Source organism: Macrosteles quadrilineatus, unplaced genomic scaffold (genome assembly GCF_028750875.1).
Source record: "Macrosteles quadrilineatus isolate MER2022 unplaced genomic scaffold, UCM_ALF_1.0 Scaffold_7__1_contigs__length_78375512, whole genome shotgun sequence".
Classification (NCBI taxonomy): Eukaryota; Metazoa; Arthropoda; class Insecta; order Hemiptera; family Cicadellidae; genus Macrosteles; species Macrosteles quadrilineatus.
The window spans coordinates 33,011,148-33,027,934 of record NW_026542600.1 but is presented as its reverse complement, the minus strand read 5'-3'; the positions used below and the strand labels follow the sequence as shown (position 1 = coordinate 33,027,934).

The window sequence follows — 16,787 nt, the reverse complement described above, 5'->3', positions numbered from 1 at the left end:
TTGATGTAAGCTATTTTCCCTCATAACTTACTTAACCCTGGAAGTGTATTCCACTTAAGTTGCTTTTATTTTGAGAAAGCAGCCGTTTTCGACTGAATAAAGGACATTTGCCTACTTCAAAAGGCGTTGCGCTAGATCCATTCCAGTCCACATGAACTAGATTGAATTCTGTGTGGCCGTAAACTGATATTCTAAGCTTTATTCCATAACCTTAGTTGTTAAGATTACAGTGTAATTGCATAATCAATGATTCTGGCATTGACTTTAAATCACACGCATGTAGGCCTAATCTTTTTATCCTATTGTACATTTTGAAACTCGTTTTGAGTGTGTTTCATAACAAAATTAATTTATATAAAACCCAATATTTGTAGTCAATGGTTTCGTATTTAGTGAGGTTTGAGAATGTTGACTAAATGTTTTTTTGGATTTATTTTTAGGGAAAATTATATTTTTTTGTTCTTTATTCTTTTATTCAAAATACTATAATTTAGGCTAACTATAATGGTTTAGTAATAGGGCCGCTTTCCCCAAATCAAGTTTAACTCTGATCGTGGTTTAAACTCTAGTTTAACCTCAGATTCACTTTCCCCAAAATAATTTCTCGGTTTAAACTAGGTTTGAGTTAACCCTCCGTTTGAGGCTGGAACTGGGGATCTATGGGTTAAACGGCCTCGGTGGTCTAGTGGATAGCGTGCCGGGCAGGTAATCTGAAGGTGCCGGGTTTGTATCCTGCTGGTAGCACTACTTTTTTATTATCAGCAAGTTTGGTTGGTTTGGTTAGGTTATGACAGTTTAATTTTATGAACATAACAATTTTTTTTTCCGATTAAACCTTAATTCGATTTTTTCATTATCAGCAAGTTTGGTTAGCTTGGTTATGTTGTGACAGTTTAATTTTATTTTATAAACAGAACTATATTTTTGATTAGTAAACCTTCATTAGATTTTTTCATTATCAGCAAGTTTGGTTAGGTTATGACACTTTCATTTTATAATTAAAACATAATAAAATTGAATTTGAGGCATTTATAAATTTATTTTATGAACAGAACTATTTTTTCAATTAGTAAACCTTCATTATAGTCAATCAAGCCTCCAAATGACACTGTTGGCAAAACTAATCCTGAAATAAAAATTGTGCAATCGTATCTATTTTTATTTCAGACCATTACCTGATGATAGCGACACGACAGTGGAACCTGTTGATAGTGAGGGACACGATAGCGAGGCTGAAGAATCATTTAATTCTTCGATACTAGAAGAAAGAAATGACGAGTTTGTGTAGAATCTGTTGAAGATTATACATTTTATGTGTTTTAATAAATTGTTTGAATTGTAATGTGATTTTCTTTTTGGACCTCTTACTTTAATTTATCAAACATTTTTTTGAACAGACTTTTAATAATACACAGATTATTTAATGTAGTGCAGCATTTTAAACTTTCCGTTTAATTTTTACTTTTAAACCTAAATTGCACTGTACGTACAATTATATATATTTAAATCTTAAATGTCAACTCAAATAATATAAACTTTAATTGTCAGTGTTAAGAAGTTGTGTTAAGGTACTGCTAGTTATTAGTTCTAATTATTAGCAGAATTATTGAACAAAGTAATAATAATTGTTTCAGTAAAACCCCAAACTGCTTAAACAATTTGACATATATAAATACCCCCGCCGCAGCAAACCTGCCGACTAAGCTAATTTCCATTTGTCTGAATTGATTTTTTATTAAATCTATTTAAATAACATTGGGAGCGAGCTGGCATAGTGGTTAGAGCACGGGACTTCAGTCCCTGAGGTCCCGGGTTCGATCCCCGCCAAGTCACCAATGGATTTTATCCAAGTGATAATGCCGCAACCCCTAGGTCTAGCCTGAAGTAATGTGAAAAACAATCCCAGGCTCGTGCCTAGCGTCCTAGGAAAAAAAAATTAAATAACATTAGGTTATTTAGGCATTACCTAGGATTGCCGCTATAAGGAAACTAATAAAGTGTATTTTTTGTAAGTGGAAAATACCCTCCTTTTAATGAATTGAAAGTGCTTTCCTTCAAATTGTCACATTTATACAGTACATTTTATGAAAATTTAGTCCTAAACCTCTATTGTAATGTAAATAAGAGGTTTAATAAATATATATATCAATATATTTAAGTTGAATAGATATCTATTTTCTTTCAAACTATGCAATTTATAGACATTTTCTAAACGTTTAGGCCTAAACATCCATTAGATATCGATATTTATTTATATGTTAATAGAACATCTGGCCTGAACATTTCTTAGATATCTCGATATCTGTATTTGGGAAACTTGAATGTAAGAGGTTTATAAGATATGAAAGGTTTATATTACGATATCTATACGATATATTGACTAACAAATTTAAATGTTTAACAGATATCTTATGGGTATGTTGATATGTCTGTGCTATCTGGGTGTTTATAAAAAGATTGTTCAGATTGCCTTCTAATACTCCTAATTATACAGGTACTATATACAGAGGCAGGTGCTGATAACTTGTTTTGCCATACTTAAAGAACAAAAATATAAAATAGTCAGAGTGTTATCTTTGCCTAATAATAGATTGCCTAGAATATTAGCAAAACAGATTATTGAAAAACATATTTTGGTGCAGACATTGGGAAATTGTTGGGGAAACCCATGATTTAGCAATGGATTTTGAATATCAGTGCATTGACGATACAGTTGGGATCGCTGGCAGAAGCAATTAAAATCAACTGGAAGGATGAATGTGTAGGCCGAGCTAGGACATCATTCTGTTTATCACAAACAGCTATAGGGTTCTAGAATAAAGAGAAAATCAAGAGTGACATGTTTTTCAAAATCGATTCGTTAACAAGATATACACCATTTTGATATACACCGATTTTAAATTTGTGTCTCAGGGTAGTTCACGAATGTCTCGTTATTCTTCGATTACATTGCGTATACCTCATCATGTGACCACAGCTTATGGCAGGGCTTTTGTTGTTACCGCTTGTCGTCTGTGGAACGGCCTACCCCTACACATTAAGACCCTTGAAAAACGTTCCCAGTTTGTGGCGGCACTGAAAAAGCTCTATTTTGAGAAGATGGTCTCGGCTGGCGTGTCCTAGGGCTACTGTTACCTTGCGCGTTTGCTGATACGTGTATGCGAGAGTGTGTAAATGTGTTTTTCTATTTGTTAAATTGTTATGTTTTTTTTAGATATGTAGGTACTTGAATTGTTAAATATTTTATGTTTAATTAGATTAAGTTATCCCTATGTTACATTATTTATGTTATATTTTTAATGTCAGGTTAAGTGTAAGAAAGGGCCATGTGGCCCTAACTTTGCCTGAAAAAATAAAGGATTTTTCATTTTTTTTTTCATTTTCATTTTGTATTTTTTACATAAAAATGCTTTTCTTTGAATTTTTTCAACCGATCTTAATGAAACTAGGTATGTACCTCTTTTGGTAGAAGAAAAAATACAATGTACAATGTTTTGGTATTTTATGTTAGAAAAAGGTTATTTTCATTCAACTTAAAATTTAAAAATGGCGGCCATTTAAAATTTTTAAACTTAAATTACTAAAATATGGCTGATTTTATGAATAAATATCAAGAACACTTTTATTTAGCATTTTTAATTCCCCACCGAATGATACCAAGTTCAAATATAACGAATAAAAATAGCTGAGACATCACGATTTGTTACCTATCCAATAATTTTATTTACCTATTTTGCCTGAAGGTCTTGTAGTTGAACTAGAAGTTACTCATGAGCATTAATGCATTGTTTAAAACTTTGCGATGAACAGATGATCTAGCGAGTGAACTTCATAATTTGCAATATTATTTGAAGCCGAGAGGGCTGCAAGTATCTATGGTTTGTTTATATCTCTCTTCATACCTTATTTTGACCCTTGGTATCCGGTCTCAGCTAACTATTACCCGGCTGGTAGCACCGTGGGGATTAGAATCTCAAATATTAATTGAATTTTGAAATATATAGAAGGCACAGATCTGCCGTAAATATTTAAATAAAAAATTTGATAACCTTATTTCAACCAATTAAATACAATTTAACAATAGAATACCTACTGTATTAAGTTATAATTTTTAGATTACTATATGATAACACGTCTTTTTGCCAAATCAATAGAGGTGAGGTGTCTTTACAACAATGTGGGGTGACATGTTTGGGTATTTTAATCCTATAGTGATACATTTTAAAATGTAATAAAATAAACAGCAAATTATTCAAAGAACATTCCCACGGCAACATGGCGGCGTAATGCTTTCACTCTTTCTACCTCCCAGAGTTTTACATAAAGAAAAGTATTTTTTAGCTTATGTTTGAGAAGATGGAGTTTTGGGATATTGGGTAGGCTTAGGCTAAGTCTAATGTAGGCAACCAATCTAGCTTACTATTTAAAGGTCAAAGAAGTAAAGAGTTAATAATGTTCAGCTGATAGATAAGAAGTGTTTTAGAGTTGTGATAAAGATTTTTTTAATAACTACCTAATCAATACCTATATTTAAGAAATATTGTGTAGCCTTTCCTGAGTAATAGCAAATTTATTTCAATAGTTGTGGTCATAGTTCCATTTAGCGAATTTCCCCATAGGGAAGTAGCTTTTACCCTAGGTGGCCCGGAAAGATATAGACTCATAACCAATTCAATTTTCATTTTAATGTCTGAAGAGGCCACACACACTATTCGTTCAGATTTGTATGTCCGTAAAAATTTTACCCAGATAACTTTTGTCTGATTTTGATAAAATTTGGAATGAATGTGTAAAGGTGGATGATTTTGATTGAGTTCCCAAACCAGCTAGATTATGCTATGGAAATCCAGGGATATGTTGTGCTATTTTTACACTAGGCCTATTAGAATTTCAAATGTTAACCCTTAGAACATGATGGACATTCCCACATGAAGCCGTCGTGTAGCTTCATGCCGGGTTGTAGCCCTGTATGCCTTGTTGTGTCTGGATGTGGTTGTAGACCTTAAAAAATCAAACCATTTTATACATTTAAGCATTGTTGTACAATTAAAGGTTCTGGAGGAAATAAAATAGTTATGTGAGTCGGTGGCTTAGTTGATAGCGTGTCACGGAATTCGGGCCCAAGGCAGCGATGTCGGGGGTTCGAAACCTGGTCTCTGCCGCAAACATTTTATAAGTACAGTTCACCTTGTTGTACCGGCTCACCACTTGCTTTGCTGGATACGTTCCACGTACAGATCTGTAGTCTATGTGGGGCAAATGCAAGGTTAAAAGAGGTCGCCAACCTCTTTATAAAAAAATGAAAAAAAAAAAAAACAACAAACCTGTACATTTCAAATTCCCAAAGGGAGAAAATGAGAACTGTAATTGTAGTTTGCTTGTTTATGGGTATATTTCGATACCATTTGGCAAATTTATCTCTTTGATCCTATACTATTAACCTTTGATAAAAAACCGATTTTTTCCCTTGCCTGTATCCGCAAATCTCAGTACTTACTAGGCTTATGTTATTTAAATAAGGAATAAATAATAAGACTTTAGGGATGAAATATAAAAACAACATTTTCATACAAACTTTTAAATTTCATTAATTTGGCACATCTCTATATTATTTACAAAGAGTAAACACAGTTGAAATGTTGTCTTTCACTTCTTGTTCTAATATTTCACAATCCAACATGCAATAAATAAAACTAATAACAACATAGTAGTTAAGATAATTTAGTTTGTATTGTTCTGAGATACTGAGAAAATGTAGTCTATAAATATATAAAAATCCACAAAACCAAACAAAATAATTTTTATTTGCAATTCACACATGTTATGTAATTAATAAATATTAAATTTTGAAAAATTTCATGAGGACAAGTTTATTATACCTCATGTAATAAATTACCAATTGTTACTTCAGTGTATAAGACAATTTTATTTATTTCAGACTGTATAAAAATATAAGGAAATATAAATCATTAAAAATCACCATTCAGTCTTATGAAAAAGTTACATTGTATAAATGAACTACTGTACAGTGTTTAACCATCATTAATAAAGAATACTTAAAACATTATTGAAGACTAGATCATGTGAAAAATATTCACTTAAAATATTTTAATTTTGTCATAAAAGTATGCTTAACTTACCTGTTAGTAGATTGCCATGGACATATGCAAATCTATATACATATTCTCAATGTAAAAGGACCTTTTCAAGGTATTAGTCAAAGATTGGGCAGCACCACAATTTTCAAAGTACAAGATGGTTAATTGTAAAGCAACAATTTGTATGATGTATATCCAACAAAACATGACTAAGACAATTAATATATCGTAAAAACACTGCTTAAATATCAGTTTCAATGGCCTTTTCATTCCCATTTTAATCGTGGTAAGCCTACCTATGTATTTATTATAAAATTAATTCATTGCATCGTTTAACTTGTAAGGTCACATGATTGTATGGTCTCATGCTTGTCTTTTTTTGAATATTTGGCTTAATTAATATTAGACTGTATCATAAGATATATCTCATTCAGATATTATTGTAAAAGTTTTGTTACAAATTTGCATAAATGTATCATAGGCCTTCATTAAATCAAAACTTATGACTACCTAAACATAATCATTATAATGGTGTAACACTATCCTCAGACTTGTGCCCAATAATGAATAACTGCTTCTTTTGATTTTGTCACTGTGCCACTATTGCCACTGGTTCCACACCGATGTAAGTGAAAAAAAAACTTCTAAGCTTAAGTAAATGTGAAAAGTAGTTGGTAAAATGTAACTCATAACTACGTAATACAGTACAGTAATTTTAAATAGTTAAATTTCAGTAATTAACGGATAACCAGATCATGAATAGGCACAAGTGCTTTTAATATTGTCAAGGGAGTTCATAAATTGGTAAAAATATAACACTTTTAAAACGTCTTAAGCAGTTTGATGACCAAACATAAATGAATTAGTTACATTTCAAACACAATATTTACATACAAGATTTTAACAGTTTTCTGCAGACAGCTTATAGCTCGACAGCAGATTATACATCATATCAATATATATATAAGCTATAACAACAATAAGTAACAAAGAACTGTAACATGAGAAGATCTTCACATATATACCACATTTAACAACAACTCAACAGCTATATTTTGATTGTGTTGCATCCTTTGGGAAGCAATTCATACAAAAAGTTGCATTTAGTTCAAACAATGACATAAGCTCTGCTTATGAGCTTGAACAATAACATAAGACTCAATGTAGGTTAATTAAAACAAAGAAGCTATATCGTGAAGTTTTTCAAATTTTTGAGGGTAGTAAATATGTCACATGATATTTTAAACAGTTCAGTCGATCAGTTCACTAGACTTATCATTTAATCGAGTCCAACATAACATTACTAGAAACGTACAAAAATCATTACTTCTTTTCTCAATTAATTTCAAACACCTCGATGATAACTTTGAGGTTACTATAAGCGTTTTATGCAAATTTAAAATTACAATGAATAATAAACCAATAATGCAGCTTTTAACCCATGAACCAAATCATACCTACATTGAATTCTGTGAAAACAGAGAAACAGTATGTTGCATCTTTCAACATTGTAGTAACAATATTTTTCATTAAAAAGGGGTCAGACTTATTTTACTAAATTTGAAATTCATATTCACCCCTTCTTTTGCATCTTCTAGCTATAAATGACAAACAATAAATGACTAAACAATAAACAACAAATTTTAAAATGACTATTTACTGTACACAATATGTATGTACCTACATTTTTCTATTTATTTTCCAACTTTTTTAGTATTTTAAACAAAAAAAATCATGCAATTAATATAATCTAATATTGCAGATTTTAATCAATTAATTAACCTGTTTCTGTTTATTTTCTCATCAGAGCAAAAACTCATTTGGATTTGCTAAATGCAAAGAGAGTGAAAACTGAAGTTATTTTTTCATTGAAACATAAGTACCGTATACATTACACAATGTTTCAAAAGAAATGTTTGAGATTTATTATTAATTAATTGGTGGATTTGACACACCTATAGATCATTTGGTACCTAAAAGTTGTGTGTATGATAATTAAAAAATAGGTGTCATATGAGTTGAATTTATTCAATCTCAATATTTCATTATTGTAATTTGTATTTTTCTTTGACTTTACAATAAGTACCTAAAAATGTAAAGTGGAAGCTTAATCAAATGTAAATACAGTACAACCAAAGTCACATTTATTTTATTTAGTTTTTATTTTACACCTGGTTAGTTTCAAATTGAAAAAGGATTTTATAAAAAATCTATAAAGCCAAAAACAAATTTTCCACAGAAAAAATGAGAGGATTTTTTATAACCTGCATGAAAATAATTGATTCATGCAGTAATATATTTGAGCACAGTAAGAAGTATTAGCATAAAGTCTTCAAGAGGATGAACATGTGTGGTTCTAAAAATGGTAAAAAGTATTATAAATATTGGTACCGTAGTAAAAATCTGTTTAATCTAAAGTAATGCTAGGTTTTTATGTTAATAGTTACGTCACCTTAAATACTTAATTATTGTTGTCTAAAAACATGGGTAAAATTTGTTATTTAATTTTTTGAGTATATCTGACATTGCCAAAAGATTCATTAAAAACAATTTAAGATATTTAAAACCACAATTCGAAACCATCAACATTCTGATATTTGATAACTTCTGATACTTTGAGTTTCACTTTAACCATAACTTAAAACAAAGGACATCTTGGAAATACAGATTTAAAAGTTACAATAGTTTTGTTCCACTTTGCTATAAAAATATGAAATAGTAGTAAATTATCAGTCAATGAGGTGTTTGGAATTGGGAGACGTCACACCGCTATGGTGAAGTGGTGAGGCTTTTTCTCCCTGGGCACTCTATGGAGGTTGGGATGCCTATGCTGGGGCGTTTTGGGACTCTTTTTATGGCTCTTATGGCACTTGAGTCCGTGGAACGATTCCATGTCGCACTCTGCCTCGCTGAGCTCGTGAGGGTCGGAGAACCCTGTTGGCGGGTCGAGTCGCGTCGAGAACGGCAGATTCCCACCCTCCTCTCGTCTGCAACGTGACTAAATTATCAACACTTGTGTAGTAATGTTTGAAATATTTCATATGCCCCCCTCCTTGAGTATTGGTATCAAAAGATGTGTGTACAAATAATAGATGACATTAGTGTTTTCAGTAACCCCATTGGCATAGCGGGTTTAATGCAGGGTAGGGGTAATGCTGAATAGTATAAGTTAAGTGAAATTGATGTAGCCTACATAAAGTTTGGAAACTATTATTTAAACTATTTATACTTATAAATTAACGACATTAGGGGAAGACCCCTAGCCTAGGGAGTATCACGCTCCCTTCAGTACTGATCTCACCAGAAGACTCTGCTATGTGATTATTATGATACACTCATTATTTGTATTTGAAACAGTATATAAGGAAAATAATAATTCTTTATTTAAAACAATAGCTGCTGTTGTATAATGTATGGGATGCTAATGGGTTGCAAGAAACTTAAGTTCTGGTTGTGCAATTTTTGGTTATGTGACCTACTGCTAAAAGAGCTCAGAAGGTAGCAGCACAGAACAGTTGCTAACAGGTTCCAAAAATATCAGGCTCGTTTTTTACCCTGTCAGCGCCCTAGGCAAAACTAATGGTAGTGCCCCCTTACAATATGTGTCCTACGGCCGGGAAAACCGGGAATCATCCTGGAGTTTTTTTTGGTCTGGGAATTGTGTGTGAATTTTGTATTTCTTCCTGGAATTTCCAATTTACCACGATCGCGCATGACGACAGTGACGTATTGGTGATTACCATTTTGCCGTTTCAATATGTCTAGAATCCGCGGGAGACGATATAGATATAATGATGTCTTCACAGAACCAAGGGATGATCAAAATTTTGCCCCGATTGGAGAAGACGTTGATAATGTCTACACGACTGCGGTAAACTGTCCAAATTTTTCTGCTATCGTTTTAAGATGACGATGATCTTCACAAGACTGCAATATGATTTTTTCCGCAATCCTGGGAGACGGTTACAATGTCCACACGGCCGCGAGGGATTACCAGAAGTTTACCACAATCGCATGCAAATACAACCATCATTTTATTCATTTTCAAATTTTTTCCAAAAAAGCCAATTGCCCCACGGGCTAGGCACGTGCCTACCGGCCCTGAAAAATATCAAGTTCAGAGTAAATTTTCAAACAAATTAGAAATTTTCTTGGCATTGTCGAAAAGCAAGCATCTAAGAAAGAAATTCCCAATCACCACCACCAAAAATGAGTTTCAAACATTGAACCTTTTTTTTTTTAAATTTGAGTAATAAAAGGAGAGTGTGTGAAAGAGAGAGAATTGAAAAATGGTTTTGTGTCATGGTGATCTCAGTTTAAAAAACAGATAATTAAGGTAAACTTACATCTCTAGTCTCTAGTGTTGAGCTTCAAATTGGACTTATCTAATCTGGACGTGAATTATTTTAAAAGCCCTTCACAATTAGTGGAAAGCATGTGTTCACAACATTTCAGGATCTGGAATCTGTGATCTGAGTTTTCTTTGTGGATTTTCATTTGTCATTTATACCACATTGGCTGAGTTTGTGTAAAACACTTGTTTTTTACAAGAAATGTAGTGATGGAAAATCAAAATTAACTTAAGCCAAAAATTAACTTTCAACAAAGAATTTATAAGCTGACGCTAGAGTATGACTTGACTCGCTCTTTCAATCATCCTCAAGGTTTATTCGTTACCCCATGACTTATAAAGCTTACTTTTTTTTACCTGACGTGTGCTCTAAACTGAGAAGGTCTTCTGTCAGGGACCGGCGAGGCTTCAGGTGACGTACTGGACTCTGGGCCTCCCCCATTGTATAGCATGCCTACACAATACACAGGACATACAACCAACTGAGCCTGACACACACTTGACACCTCATCAAACAGGATTGATCAAAACTGTTTATTTTCAAAGGAGCACCAACATTAATTCCTGAGTCATAATAAAACAAGCCAGTGTACATACAATAATTAACATCAATAGTTAAGGCTAATTACAATATATCTGGTTTTCCTCATGTGTCCGCTAAAAAAAAAATCAAAAATTAGGATTTGTCCTTGCACCATAGGATATCTAATCAAAAACTAAAAAAATAATAGTATAGCTGCAAAGTTAAAAATAAATTGTCACCAATTTTGTTACTATGTATGCTGTAATGATGTAAATATGCTATGGAATTTGAGTAACAGTATGATAAAAAATGTCATCCCAGTAAAAGTAAAAAATTCATCCATCCATAATACCTACACATTTTTGAACTAAAATAAAATGCTTGTAGAGTATGCTAGAGATTCATGACATACTTCAGAAAAAGAGTCATATAACCGAACCATTTTTGAAATTCTTATCTGTTCTATAATCTGGCCAGGACAAATTATAACACTATCAATTATTATTAATATTTAAAAGTAGTTTCTGATAGCTTTTAAACATTTCACTATTTCAGACCATCTTCGGTTGTCTTACAATATAATATAATATATTGAATAGTTTCTGTTAAACATTACACGTTTTGATGTTTGTGGCTTATCAGATGATTGTTTTAAAAATGGTTTCCATCAAATTACAGTAGAGAGTCCCGTTAGTCCGAAATCGTTGGGACCGGACCCATTTAGGATAACCGAATATTTCGGATTGAAAGTTTTTTTTTTTTTTGTTTAAAATATTTAAAAAAAAATTTGTCTTAGAACGCTAGGCACGAGCCCGGGATTGTTTTTCACATTACTTTAGGCTAGACTTAGGGATTGCAGCATTATCACTTAAATAAAATCCATTTGTGATTTGTCGAGATTGGAACCCGGGACGAAAATGAAAAAAATGTAAATTAAAAAATACTGTATAAAACAAGTCTATCTCGTCCGGCCGCTAAAGAATACTTTGACCAGGTACAGCTAACTGTGTTAAAAGTTTAATAAAAAAAAATTAAAAATAAAATTTTTGGTTTTGGATTAAGCGGACTTTCAGATTACCGAAGTTCGGATTATCGGGACTCCACTGTTGCTGTAAACGTTATAGACTTAAAGAGAAAAAATGATTTGAAAATCTGAATTTCAAGTTCTATACAAAAATCAATACAAATTTCTAAAACAACCAATTTGACACCTCTACCTAAATTTCTAGGTACTGTATTGGGATATACAATTGTATGACAATATTTCTCATACAATGGGCTAACCGTTCTACATTTACACATATTAGGACTTACTCTGCAGTGGGATTCTATCATTTCGGCTCACAGCAAGGTTGTGTTCTGACCACTGGTCCGTGGTCGAACCAGAATAATCAGATCCCGTACTTATACACTTGCCCCCACCCTTTGAGCTGCCTCTTAGTTTTGTGTAGTCGTCACGACAGAAATTCGTCTGTAAAAGACAATTACGAGTTAAAGTGTCTTTGTCAACTGTTTTCATTTCACTCGGGCAGGAATGTATTTGAGTATAATAAACAAGATAGGAAGAATTCTAAGATTAGCCAGAAAGGCTAAAAGTAAATTGGTGACTAAAGATAAAAGAAGACTAACTTTTAAACTACATTCCAGACCAAGTTCATTAATAACCTATTGAAAGCAGTTTGCTACTAAAGGTAACCAAGCACTTTATCCATACTACATCTACTACTAAGAGGCAACTTTAAAAAGAGCAGGGGTTTATTTCTTAAAGTAAAATACCTCTAAGATAATGCTAATTGTCACATTTAAGATGTTAGAGTGCCCTTCAATTATAATATAGTATACTAGTCAAGCAAAACTAACCTTGAAACAGCTTCTAATTAAATATAGTACTAAATTAACATGCGTTATCTTATTTATTATTTTTTAAATAAGATATTTTTAATTGACTACGTAATGAGTTATTGCTTTTAATCAGTAATATTTGCTAGTTAAAGATGAAAAAGTAGTGTTCTCGTATATTATATTTATTCTTAATCTTATTATTATAAGATTAAGAGACAACATAGCTAATTTTATTAAATTAGCTATGTTGTAAATATGGAAATATGCATTTAGAATTTAAAGGAAATTCACTTATATGAGCTGTTTTACATATTCTCATTTTTACTCAGATTATTTTGATGTTAAATTATTTGGATGATATGCATTTGGTATACAACAATAATGGTTATTTGGTGTTATAAAGCTTAAGAAATTCAACTGATAGTGAATGAAGATCGGTTGGAAAAGGAACTTGTATAAAACATCTATACCTGACAAAAGGTTGTGAGAGGGGGGGGTTATGTAAACACATTTGCAGGTTGTATTATGAAATGGAATTTTAGGAAAATGTAAAAGAAGTATGTTACCTGTACTTCAAACATTTTCGTTCACTTATAGGATGTTATAGATGTTTGCCATAAGTTTTATAAGACGTGACTTACACTTTTGAGCTGCATAGTTTCCATTGCTGCTAGTCTATGGTCATGATAGACAAAACTCTGTATATTTGTGGGGGAGGAGGGTCTTTCTGTCCCTGCAACGTGGAATGTCGCATATGGAGAAATGTCATCCGGGTACTCTACAAAACAACATTGCAAACAGATAATGCTGCATTTACTTAAATTGGTATAAATTGAATTCTTAACAAGGATATATGCCTACATGAAGGTATGACAATGTACACAAAAATCCATTACTTTAAATTTAAAGTGTACTTACAAATTTTGAAAATATATTTAAAAGTCCACCGAATATCGTCTTTAGTAAATTTATATAACCTATCATCTTGCATAAAATATGTATTAAATATGGGAATAGTTACAGAATACATTTGATATAATTGATGTATGTATTGAATTTGATACATTTGGATAGTTTATACTCATGCAGCCCATTTTTTACCCTTTGAACTCAATGAATCATTCAGATATTAAATATTGTCTATTTGCAATGTCTTATGTGATCACTTTAATACCCCAAGATTCCTGCCTTAAAAAATCTGAAATTATTAAAATCTAAAGATTAAGAAAATCTATGAATTTGAATATCTAAGCTCCGACCAATAATATATAAGTATATTCTACTATTCCAGTTTCAAGAACTTGAATTATATTAGATTTACCTTTTTGTACCTTTATTTTGAAAGTATAGACTAGCTGTAGTGTTAGTGATAAAAAGATTACCCCTGAAGATGACACACATGGTGATTACGCCACACATCGGAAACATTACGTGGTGTCCCTACTCCCTATACAATTCTCCAACTGCCTCTGAGGTGTGCTATGGCGCACTGAGATGCTATTGTGATTCTGCCTGTACCAGACCTAATACTTTTGATTCTTGTCAACGTCACAAAAGATAGCAAATATGACAAAAAAAATTATGAATTTAATTTCCAGGTTTAGAGTTGAGGCCCTGTTTTTTTTTTTTACTTGGATTTTTCTCTAGGGAGGCAACGATCTCCCACCCTTCTCCACCTCCTACAGGCCCCCATGCTTGACATTGGTCGATAAAATTCAAGCATATTAGTAACTAATATTTAAGTTAGAACTGTTCTAACTTTGATTTCCAGGTTGCAGCACATTTCAGCAGGTAGCTAGCACCCATTGTTGAGATATTCTCCCATACATAGCTGTAAACGGAGGTTTTAATATGGTAGTCTTGCGTCCAATATATCGGACATTGGAGCTTAAAGGTTTAATGTAAGAATAATTACATTATGATTCATGAGCAAAGTGATTTAGAGAGAGTTATTACCAGGTATCTGTTCGATACAATGCAGGTCTCGCACTGGCGTTGTCATACCCTTGTGGACGGCCGCATAGTATTGCTCTCTCTGAGCCAGGTTTTGTTTGTTGTCTAGTGCCACCATTGCTTGAGCTTCTGTCTGGTTTCTTAGCCCCATTTCTCTTTCGTTTTCTGAAAAATTAACAAGGGCAACAGTGCATCTTGAGTAGATTTTTTAGAGAGGAGGAGACACCATTAAACATATATATTATTACATTATTCTGTTCCTGAACCTCTCTAAAGCTCAGGCATGTACACGCAATAATTATTAAAATTGAAAACACTTCTGATTATAAATGTTTATGAAAAGCAGAGAAGATTGTTAAGTCATGATTCACAAGAACCAGATGTAAACCAATACATTATTTCCAGTGCAATACACAGCCATTGCAGTCATAGTGAAAAATAAGTCTACAGAAAAAAAAGGAGTGAAAATTGTCATATTTGGAACAATTTAAGAAATTGTACCAAATTCGAAGAAGCACACTTCGAATTTAAACCCCACAGCTGATCAGAAGCCAACCAATTGCAGTAGTAGAGCTTGCTGGCCTGTGATTGGTCACGTGAGTCGAACTGGAACCTCAAACCTAGGCTTCGTCCCCAGTCTCTTTATGGGTGTATCATAGTGTACTTCGTTTGGGTAAGCCTCCGTTGGGTTTCGTGTAAATTAATCAATTACTGATCTTCATTATCCGCTTCAGCATATATGCCGAAAGGAATATGATAACATTTTTATTGTTGCAAATAATGTCATGGCAACCAGTTAACCCATAAGGCCCATGTTAAATTTCTAAAAGTTTAAATTCACGTTTGAAAAAGCCCTGTGGTCCGATTTGTACCATTTCAGATTTATATTTTCCCATGGTTGGTTACTATGACTTTGCTAAATTTCGTGCGGATCGCTACAGCTGTTCAGGAGGTGCATTTGTAAAACAAAAGCAGGAGTGTCGTATATGAGCTTCCCTCCACTCAATTATGTATTATTAGAGCTACATATAGAAATTATAGAATCTAGGATATATTTTCTTATAAACACTAAATGAACTTACTTCTTCTAATACAGACAGTGATGGCTGCAATAAGGAAAAGGACAGCCATTATACAAACAGAGAGCGGCACTAGGATACCAGCCTCCATATATCCAGGTGAGTCATCAGGATAGCCTTTTACTGAGTCTGGCCCAAGGGTGACTAAAACATAAGTTTGTATAAAACACTGGATAAAACTAAGAATACTTTACTAGCTTTTATGTATCAAGAGTCATCTAAAGATATCTGGAGGAACGTCAAGAAATATATAAATTAAGATAAATGAACAAATCAATTCAAATTAATCAGCTATTTTGAATAGTAAATTCCTAACAGAAAAGTGGATTGGAGTTTTTTTGTTGTTTCTGTGAATGTTTTTATTTATTTTTTACAATTATAAACAATTTACTCGAGGCCAATCTGCTGCTAAATTCTTGGTAATATAACTGGTACCACATGCATAAAATAGGAAATACAGTATGTGATAGAGGGAATATGAAATTGTTCAATCATAGACCTATGTTATCTTCTAATACCTCCAGTTATGGTGAGAGTAGTAGCACGGTATTCAGCTATCGTTGTGCCAGCACTGTTAGTGGCTCGAACTTTGATGACATACTGCTGTCCAGGCCACAAACCCACCACAAGGAAACTATCCCGTACTTGTACATCGTTTCCCACTGCAAAACAATACAGTACACTCGAATTAGCTATCCCGTATTTTGTGAATAAACAAAACTGGAACTGTTCTTGAAAAGGCGTATCCAACTTACGCATAATCCCGGGTCAACAAATTTCAACGCACCCCCAACGTCCGACTTGCGCTCCTCCGTCCAGTCAGGCAGACTAATTTGGTAATCAAGCGTTATTATCATGGTCGATATGGTTACCTAGGCTGCAGGTCTGTTGCAGGGGAGGTTTAAACTATGAGAATCAAGGAACCATCAACAGTGGTGTTT

The 16,787-nt window shown here is 32.9% G+C and overlaps 1 protein-coding gene across 1 annotated transcript in view; it reads right to left on the bottom strand.

Annotated features, from left to right (window-relative positions):
- Nucleotides 1–8,433: 8,433 nt before the first annotated feature.
- LOC128998908 (cell adhesion molecule Dscam2-like) overlaps nucleotides 8,434–16,787 on the bottom strand; it is a 327,459-nt gene continuing 319,105 nt past the window's right edge. Inside the window, exons 27-33 of the mRNA XM_054425264.1 lie at nucleotides 16,365–16,508; nucleotides 15,850–15,990; nucleotides 14,771–14,932; nucleotides 13,456–13,592; nucleotides 12,287–12,443; nucleotides 10,807–10,903; nucleotides 8,434–9,085 (exon numbers count right to left, since the gene is read on the bottom strand). Of these exons, the coding sequence (XP_054281239.1) occupies nucleotides 8,860–9,085; nucleotides 10,807–10,903; nucleotides 12,287–12,443; nucleotides 13,456–13,592; nucleotides 14,771–14,932; nucleotides 15,850–15,990; nucleotides 16,365–16,508 (1,064 nt within the window). The 3' untranslated portion in view covers nucleotides 8,434–8,859. The remainder of the gene's footprint in view (nucleotides 9,086–10,806; nucleotides 10,904–12,286; nucleotides 12,444–13,455; nucleotides 13,593–14,770; nucleotides 14,933–15,849; nucleotides 15,991–16,364; nucleotides 16,509–16,787) is intronic.